General features: G+C 36.8%; 3 protein-coding genes across 4 annotated transcripts in view; 2 read left to right on the forward strand and 1 right to left on the reverse strand.

Moving 5' to 3' along the window:
- On the reverse strand, nucleotides 1-4,657 carry jmjd7 (jumonji domain containing 7). Its single transcript, XM_055172737.2, has 8 exons — nucleotides 4,408-4,657; nucleotides 4,096-4,249; nucleotides 3,737-3,993; nucleotides 3,592-3,648; nucleotides 2,197-2,292; nucleotides 2,005-2,081; nucleotides 1,670-1,829; nucleotides 1-278 (listed from the first exon to the last, which is right to left on the reverse strand). The coding sequence occupies exons 1-8, from the start codon at nucleotides 4,454-4,456 to the stop codon at nucleotides 190-192; spliced, it is 939 nt and encodes a 312-aa protein (XP_055028712.1). The 5' UTR covers nucleotides 4,457-4,657; the 3' UTR covers nucleotides 1-189.
- A 222-nt stretch (nucleotides 4,658-4,879) lies between these two features.
- Nucleotides 4,880-7,625, forward strand: tbpl2 (TATA box binding protein like 2). Its single transcript, XM_055172738.2, has 7 exons — nucleotides 4,880-5,050; nucleotides 5,950-6,293; nucleotides 6,420-6,507; nucleotides 6,621-6,712; nucleotides 6,830-6,997; nucleotides 7,085-7,179; nucleotides 7,269-7,625. Exons 1-7 carry the CDS (start codon nucleotides 5,006-5,008, stop codon nucleotides 7,343-7,345), a joined length of 909 nt encoding a protein of 302 aa, XP_055028713.1. The 5' UTR covers nucleotides 4,880-5,005; the 3' UTR covers nucleotides 7,346-7,625.
- An 842-nt stretch (nucleotides 7,626-8,467) lies between these two features.
- The window catches only part of atg14 (autophagy related 14), an 8,417-nt gene continuing 7,376 nt past the window's right edge, over nucleotides 8,468-9,508 (forward strand). The window contains exons 1-2 of one of the 2 annotated variants that reach the window (XM_073869987.1): nucleotides 8,468-8,596; nucleotides 8,672-8,984. In XM_073869987.1, the coding sequence (XP_073726088.1) occupies nucleotides 8,692-8,984 (293 nt within the window). In that variant the 5' untranslated portion in view covers nucleotides 8,468-8,596; nucleotides 8,672-8,691. Of the gene's footprint in view, nucleotides 8,985-9,508 lie in introns of both variants that reach the window. The other variant, XM_055172741.2, reaches the window with a different exon arrangement.

Consider the following 9,508-nt stretch of genomic DNA (forward strand, 5'->3'; position numbering starts at 1 on the left):
TTTGCTGTGTTTCTACCCTTAATGTTTCTATAATTTATCATCCACAATTTTTCTCAGAAGTGAAATGAATAAAATTGTATTTAGTACATGAAAACACTGTATACTGTAGTGTCTTTGCACATATACATTTTAAAACTGTTATTATTGTATCAGCCTGAGATGGTCACATTTGAATCCGATGATACAGGGTCATAGCGTTCCCACTGCTTTCGTCAAGGACTCCACAAGTTGAAAGTAATTATACTTAATATCATATTCCATGTCGTACCAGAAATTCACTGCCAACACAAAAAGATCAAGTTTTCATTAAACAATACATATAAGTATTAAATAAAAGTAACAGAAATAGCTTTTGCAAACCTAGTAAGAGTCATTATTAACCCTTTAACTACCTCTCGACCAAATGTTTGAGCACATTTTTTAGTCAAAATATTTTATTGAGAGGATTACCTAGCTGATTAAGCTTCTCTACCATTTGCTTGAGGTATGTAATGCCAAAAAATACACTAGATGTCACACAACAGTCACAACATTTCTTCTTAGATGGATGTCAGAGACCTTGGTGAAAATTTGCAGGGAAAGCACATTTTTTGACATGTTGCACTCTTAAGAGCTCTAACTTTACATGAAAACACTTAAAGCTCACGTAACACACGCTGTTTCTGCATTTCTTATATTAATCTGGAGTACCTATAGAGTAGTATGACATCCTTTATATCTCTGAAGAGTCTTTAGTTTAATCAGATTTATAAAAGAAAGATTAGCTTTACCGAATCTTTCCGATAACGTACGAAAAAATGAAGAAGGAGGAGTTATAACACGGGAGGAGCGAGTACGAGTCATACAACACTATACAACACTTATAACGTATGATTCACTGCATGTTCGTGTCATTTATCTAATATACACGCGCCTATTTCCAACATAAGACAGAAGTCTTACTTACCACGTGTAACTCGTCATGACCCGGTTCTGAAAATCCACCGCATCAAACACACACGCAAAACTCCGCTGCTAATCCAGATAATAAACTATATCCATTGTTTCCATAAGGCTGGATGTCTTCTCCTTACATCCAAAAACACACTTCTTGTTGTGCCATTGTTGACTTTTGAAATTAAACAAAGCTAAGTGGCATGATAAGCTGTTAGCAAGCTCTAGCGTCTCCCGCTGACTGACGGCTGGGCGGGGTTTTCCGGGGGAAGTTTTCCGGCGAAAGCCCATATAAAGAAGTGATACGTATCGAAAACCCCTGAAACGTCAGTTAAAACCGTAATCGAAAAAAAATAGCCGAAACTTGTACGAACCCTGGCGAAGTGCATTCGGCACAGAAATACTCTGAAACACACCCAACTGCATTTTTGACACTTTGCCTACGTTTAGCATGAGGAAACAACTCTATAACTGTGTTAATAAGTCAGAATGCTTGAAATACCATTAAACCCCCCCTTTAAAAACTAGTATGTTTTCAAAAATGTGCTTTACCAAATGATTGATTTGTCACTTTACGGTAAGAGGAGAAAAGCTAAGCTAATGTTTTCAGATCATGCATTTCTGTAGTCAGAATGTACTATTTGCTAAAAAATACATTTCTGATCATTCACAGCTATGAATATGACACCCAGGCATGTAAAGGGTTAAAGTGTATTTTTAAAGACCCCTCACCCACCTGCTATGCATCCATGTGACTGTCGCACATGATGAAACCACAGAGAGGGAAGATACAGCATCTCTCCTGCTTTAACAGTACAGTACAGAGGTTTAGCCAGCCTGTAGGAGGGATATCGCTCATAGTCGGGATTCAAAGGGTCTACAGGAATCCAGGGCACCTGTACAAACAGATCACACAGGTGTTAGCAGGACTATATACATTTTGGGTGGACATTTCTAGGTTAATTTGAACCAATGTTTTCCTTCAAGAGTGTCTATTAGACACAAAGTACTTCAATTTCACTAGACCCACTTATTGACAAAAATGCTTTTTATGATGCATTTTAAACTAACTTTGGCTGAACCGTCTTCATCCACTATTTCGAATGTGCCATCTTGTTTCTCTCTGTATGTTGCTTGCTGGTAGAGCTCTGGTAAAATAAATATATTTTTTATTAAAAAAACAAAAAACAAACAAAGACAGCGCAGTGAGTTACATACAGGGATTGTTTAGCGAATTATAACACATTTAAAATAATGCCTTACCATAAGGTATGAAAGGTCTATCAGTGGGTGGAAGTAAAATAAACTCTTTCTGTCCAGATATCACACAGTACAGATTCTCATAAGGATCCTTATGCACTACGAAAGAAAACAAAATCATTACATTACTTTTACTACTGCATTATATGGATATAAATTAGTGTTGTGGATCTCAGAATTAAAGGCATAGTTCACCTAAAAATGAAAATAATGTCATTAATGACTCACCCTCATGTCGTTCCAAACTTGTAAGACCTCCGTTCATCTTCGGAACACTGTTTAAGATGTTTTAGATTTAGTCTGAGAGCTTGTTGACCCTACGTACGGTGTACTGTCCATGTCCAGAAAGGTAATAAAAACATCATCAAATAGTCCATGTGACATCAGTGGGTCAGTTAGAATGTGTTAAAGCATCAAAAATTTTTGTATTTAATACATTTTGGTCCAAAAATAACAAAAATTACGACTTTATTCAGCACTGTCTTCTCTTCTGCGTCTGTTGTGAAGCGCATGCGCGAGACAAAAGTCACGTGACTGCACTGACGCGGATGATGTGTTATCCTCAAACATGTTTGCGAAGGTTTTTTTGCAAACCTACAGCGTGCATGTCTCCCTCAGACTGTAAACGAAGCCCGGACGCACAAAAAAAAAAAAACAGCTGGGGCGCACCAGAAAACACGTCAGCCGTGTCACAACAGACACAGAAGAGAAGACAATGCTGAATAAAGTCATAATTTTTGTTATTTTTGGACCAAAATGTATTTTCGATGCTTTAACACATTCTAACTGACCCACTGATGTCACATGGACTACTTTGATGATGTTTTTATTACCTTTCTGGACATGAACAGTATACCGTACGTAGATTTTCAATGAAGGGTCAACAAGCTCTCAGACTAAATATAAAACATCTTAAACTGTGTTCTGAAGATAAACAGAGGTCTTATGAGTTTGGAACGACACGAGGGTGAGTCATTAATGACATTATTTTCATTTTTGGGTGAACTATCCCTTTAAAGGTGCACTGTGTAGACTTTTAGCGGCATCTAGTGGTGAGACTGTGAATTGCAACCAACATTTCAGTCCACACCTCACCCCTCCCTTTTCAAAATGCATAGTGAAGCTACGGTAGCGTCACAGGACAAACACATCATCGTCTGAGACAACATAGTGAGGAAAAGTGCTCTATAGAGCAGTTTAGGGCTATTGTAGAAATCATGTATGGTGACCCGCAGTGTATGTAGGTAAAAATGACTCATTCTTTAATAATAAAAACAATAGAGTTCATTATGTAAGGTCTTTATATACCCCTGATAGTATAGTTATGTATAACATAGTGCATTTCTGTCAAGAAATCATTTTAAAGGTTACACAATGCACCTTTAATATAAGACTCACTTGATGTGACTGCACTTTCTTCACCTAACCAGAAATTTACAGCATCAGGCAGTTTCCCTAAATATAAAATAATCGAAAAATTAAAAATAAGCACAATATTTTGGACTCTAAAATATCACATGCATGCAAAAAGGTGTCAACATGCCGAGAGCTTCACTCATCCAGGGAATGTGAGTCTGCACGTCTCCTGTCAGTTCTGGTATCTCTTCGGTCAGATTGGAGCACTGCTTCTGAACATAAAACACACCGCCACCGCACTTCACTTTTCCTTCTATGATATCCAGCAGAGAGGAAAAACTCATCTGACGCTCCTCTGGCATCACAAAGCGATTCCCGTTAACGGCATCGGCGTATCCGTTGGGCGTGACAGCCACACTGATGATTTTGGTGCCCACTTTCTCTCTGTGAAAACGGAACAAAAAGTGTATAAAACACGTATGGGTTAAACATAAAAAGCATTGGTTAAAATAAATACAATTACATGCTGCCCTCTGATTGGCTGACCTGAGGTACGCAGGGTTCCATTTAGACAGAGCGGGCCAATCATTAAAGGCATTGCGAATGATGCAGGGCTTGTTGGGACCAATCCAGTCACGATAAAACTGAAGTGGAGAGAGAGGCTCATTCAGGTACGGCACCTCTTCATTTAAATAAAGCTCTAAAGGAGAAAATACACAACATATAAAATAAGATTACAATAATGACGTCATGAACATGTTGGGGTCAAGATTTTCACACATTTTTTGTAGTTTTAATTTTGTCCAACAGACTTTGAGGGATAAAAACTGCTTATGTGATATAATGTAAAAAACTCACCTCGTGCTTCTTTAGTCAAATTTCTCAAACACTCTTTCACTGGATCCATTCCACATGCTGTTATAAATAGATATAACCTTGCATTAGTTTAAACCACACGTCGTGCACGCTCTTGACATGCGTACGTATACTTAGCAAATTCTCAAATGTCTACACGTTTAACTGTTTATGATTTAAAACTGCTGCTTAGTGACAGTTCATATACGCTCAGCTCACATGTTTTACAGTTTCAGTGTTATGATACGTGTTTTCCGCTCATGCGCAGAAGCGACACAATATTCGAAGCGTGTGTTTGTCGCCCTCTTCCGGTCTGAGGTTGCACTGCAACCGCAATTAATTATTTTAAATGCGTTATTGTTTATGAAAACGCAAATTGTTAACAATACAGAATATGGTTTAGGAATTAAATGGATAATTCGTCTGTGAGGTAACTTTAATCCTTAAATTTTTTGAAGTTATTGTCACGCCCTCGAGGCCAGCTTCACACTTGATGCCAATTAGTGTACATGAATCCTGAGGCATCAATGTTGTTGAGTTTGGGAAAGATTTCTCTCCTCGTTTTCTGTAAATATTGTTCTTCTCATGGACCATAAGGAACATGGATGAGGAGGCATCCCTCGAAAATTTCTTTGATCAGACTATTGTGAGTTAATTTTTAAAGTTAAAGTAAAACCAAATTCTAAAACCTAAAATCAAATGTTTAAGTATTAGTATGTGTGTCTATTAATCAATGTATTTCTAATACATGTAAGTTTGTTTCCATGCATATTTATAATGATATTTTAAATGAATGGAACAAATAAACGCGGAAATATACACGGAAATAAAATCAATATGAAATATGGAAGTTAACGTTTAAATGGGTGTAAAATATTAGTAGCCTAATTTCAAATGTAATGTAAATTGCTACAAAATTAAGATTACATTTAATCAGTTATTAAAATTTTAATATTAAATTCTTTTTTTATATAATTAAAATGTAAACATCAATGGTTACATTTTGTGTAATTATTAAATCTACAATAAAATAAGTTAATATAATAAACACGTTGTATATAATTATTAAAAATAATGATGAAAAATATTTTTAATAATTAGGCCTATATATATATATATATATATATATATATATATATATATATATATATATATTTGTGGGTTATCTTCCACAATAAATGCATCATTGTCAATTTTTCTATTTTTTTTACATTTCTCTGGAGGTGAATTTAATATAATGTAAATATTTTATATTTTATATATTTAAATGCAAACAACAAATTCACGGTTACATTCTGTATAATTATTCAATATAAAAGCAAGTTCAGATAAATGCATTGTATTTTTTAATTAATAATAATAATAAAATTTTATAATTAGGTCTGTGTCTTTTATATTTTTTTTGTTGGTTGGGTGTTTCTGTGATTCTTTTTTATTTTATACATTTCTGTGGTGCTTAATTCAAGCCTTATGTGTGCCTTATATTCAAACCTTTTTATAAGCCTTAAATGTGTTTTCTCTCTCTCTCTCTCTGTTCATCTAAAGGGTTCATCGGATTACATCTTTGATGGGGATCTTGATATACAGGGTCCAGCTCCACAGCTCCAGGATCCCTCTTTCCTCTCCTCCTCTCAGGAGAAAGATCCCACTGATGACTTGGATCTGAGCTTCCTACCTGATGAACTGAGTGCTCAGGATGAGCCGCCGCTGGCCGGGGAACTCAGCCGGAATGAGGACAGTGGCATTTACTGTCCGCCGGAAGCAGAGACTGACACCAGCAATGCTGTCCAAAACACATCCCAGTTCTGCACTCTCCCAATGACACCCATGACCCCTATGACCCCCATGACCCCAGTGGCGGAAAGTTCAGGCATCATTCCACAATTACAGTAAGTAAACTGATACATTTGCAATTCTTTAATTAAGAATTTGCTTCTGCAAAATATATGTGATTGATCATTCTGTAAAAAATGTGCCACACATAATCTTTAAATTGTTCAATGACTAATGCACAGGAATATTGTGTCAACGGTGAACCTTGCTTGCCCTCTGGACCTGAAATCCATTGCACTTCAGGCTCGAAACGCTGAATACAATCCAAAGGTACTACATATGACTAATATATTTATCTACTAAATATCCAGTATAAATTATTGCAAGAAGTTTTTGCAGTACAGTACTTAATGCTATTCTCTCCAAACATTGCTTTTGCAAAGCGTTTTGCAGCCGTTATAATGAGGATTCGGGAACCAAGAACCACCGCTCTCATATTCAGCTCTGGAAAAATGGTTTGCACTGGGGCAAAGAGGTATATTCCTAATTTTATGTATGATGCACTGTATAGCATCTAAATTTAGCTCAGTATAGTCTCAGATGTATCTGTTACCCTGTACTTGTCGTTTTGATTGTTTATCTTTCCACGCAGTGAGGAGCAATCTCGCCTTGCTGCACGGAAATACGCTCGGGTGGTACAGAAACTAGGCTTTCCTGCCAAATTCCTGGACTTCAAAATCCAAAACATGGTTGGAAGTTGTGACGTCTGCTTTCCTATACGCTTGGAGGGCCTGGTCCTCACTCACCAGCAGTTCAGCAGGTCTGCGCAGGCACTAATGTGTGTCTTTAAAGAATTTGATGTTGACATACAGCTATTGTAACACTGTAAACCATTTTGCCTTTCAAGCTATGAGCCGGAGTTATTTCCTGGTTTGATATATCGCATGGTGAAGCCGCGCATTGTTTTGCTGATTTTTGTATCCGGAAAAGTTGTGCTCACAGGTATAGTCTTAAAAAAATGATAGTTATTCATTGAAATAGTTTCGTAAAACCAAATTTAACTGCTTCTCTAAATGTTGTTTTAATTTCAGGTGCGAAAGAGAGGTCAGAGATCTATGAAGCCTTTGAAAATATCTACCCCATCCTGAAAGGATTCAGGAAACAGTAGAGATTGTGCATTTACTAACTATGTTTCATGTGAATATCTGTATGTGATTATGTGCCTTGTCTTCGAGGCTCCGAATGCAATAATTCAAGCAAGACTTTTGTTATTGTGCATTGTTTAATGTCTTTTTATAGCATATGCCAACATCCCCAAGGCCACTGTTAAGAGTAAATGTTTTGTTAAAATATCAAGAGACGTACGCACCCAAATGGTTTTGTCGCTTATGTGTTGTGACTGTGCTGAAGCAAGAAAAATAAACTTTGAACTTTTCTTATTTGCCGAACTGGTATGGAAGCAGGTTGTGTTATTCATTCAGAATCATTCATTGTGGAGTGGTGGTGTTCAAAGTTTTCATTTAAATATACGTGTTGGTACAACGGCAGTAAAAATGCATTGTCCACCAGCTGCCTCCAGGATAGATGTAAATTTTTTGGGTCCTTTTGAGCTTAAAGGTGCAGTGTGTACATTTTAAAAGGATCTCTTGACAGAAATGCTAAATAACATTCAAAACAATATTATCAGGGGTTTATAAAGACCTTTCATAATGAACTGTTATGTGTTTATTACCTTAGAATGAGACGTTTTTATCTACATACACGGAGGGTCCCCTCACATGGAAGTCACCATTTTGGGCCGCCATGTTTCTACAGAAGCCCTTAACGGACAATATTTTTTACTAAGTTGTCTCCGATGATGACATGTTTGTCCTGTGGTGGCTATCATAGCTTATGTGTGTTTCAAAAGCGAGGGGTGAGCAGTGGACTGAGCCGTTGGTTGCAAAACCTCACCACTAGATGCCACTAAAATTTACACACTGCACCTTTAAAGGGATTTCTGGTTAAAATAGAAGTGGATGGTGACTGAGGTAGTCACCATCTGCTCCCATAATAACCAGAAAACCCTAAACAACACATTTGAAAAAAATCTGTGTTTGGGTTCTGAAAAACAAAGAGAGGCACTGGGAGTTCAAACAAAATAAGTTTATAATAAATAATGACTATATAATTTGGCTAAACTATCCATTTAAAACCAATAACTTCCATTAGAATTGCTGTGATGATTTTAAGTATCGTTTACCAGCCGGTTTAAAATACAGATTACAATTACAACCATGGTAATATGGAAGAAGGACTTCATGTATAAAGCTTCACCACACCACGTGACATCACATACACAACAACAAACATCACGTGGTACAGTGGATATATTCAGCTACTTCACACACGGGCTGCTAGTTATATACACCAGGCTCAGGTGAACTAAAAGTACTACTTATTGGATATTTTAACCCCCAAACCATGTAAATCTAACCGATAGAGTTCCTTTAAGGCTTTTAATCCTGCATCATCATGGCTAGTCCATTGACAGCCGAATCCGGGGCTGAGGGGCCTGGTGAAGATCATCCAGAGTCTGGAACAGAGGCCCGGGCACCTGTACGAGCGCAGCCGCCTCAGCAGCAGCTTCAGGTGGCGTGTGCTGGCGCTGGTGCCGCTGTGATGGTGGAGGCGCTGGATGATGCTGAAGGGTTGTATGTAGCGGTGGAGAGATGTCCGCTCTGTAACACAGCCCGACGCAGACTCACCTGCGCCCGATGCATCCAAAATGGAGATTTTGTGTATTTTGACGGGAGAAACCCGGAGAGGTGTGCAGATTTTTTTTTATTTTTACGTGTTATAATTTACAGCGCGTGCTAACACAGCTAGCATTGGGATGCTAGTAGGCTAAAGCTAATTTGTAAACAAACAGACAGACTTAAATAGTTTTTAGTTTAATTGATCTGTCTCTGTAGATCTATGCATTTTATTGAATACAATTTTTTAAGTATGGTTGTGGTTTTATTAAATGGTTGAACAAACATTGTAAGAGTATTTAGAATTTACGCTTATGTGTTGACATGATTAGCTTTAGCTGAGTCATGTTGACAAACACTGTTTTAACCTAACCAACCATACGGCAAAAATATATTTTTTAATAACTTTAAATAGATTTCAAAAAATATATGTACTGAAATATATTTATGGACATTTTTTATATATTGAAATATATTTTAAACAAGTTTGAAAAGATTAAAATAAAATTTAAACTGCAAAAAATATACTTATAATTTTATATTTTATACATACTTACTTTTATATTTTGGCCAAAAAAATATTTTTTTCCATATGG

The sequence above is a fragment of the Misgurnus anguillicaudatus genome, chromosome 7 (genome assembly GCF_027580225.2).
Source record: "Misgurnus anguillicaudatus chromosome 7, ASM2758022v2, whole genome shotgun sequence".
In the NCBI taxonomy this organism is placed as follows: domain Eukaryota; kingdom Metazoa; phylum Chordata; class Actinopteri; order Cypriniformes; family Cobitidae; genus Misgurnus; species Misgurnus anguillicaudatus.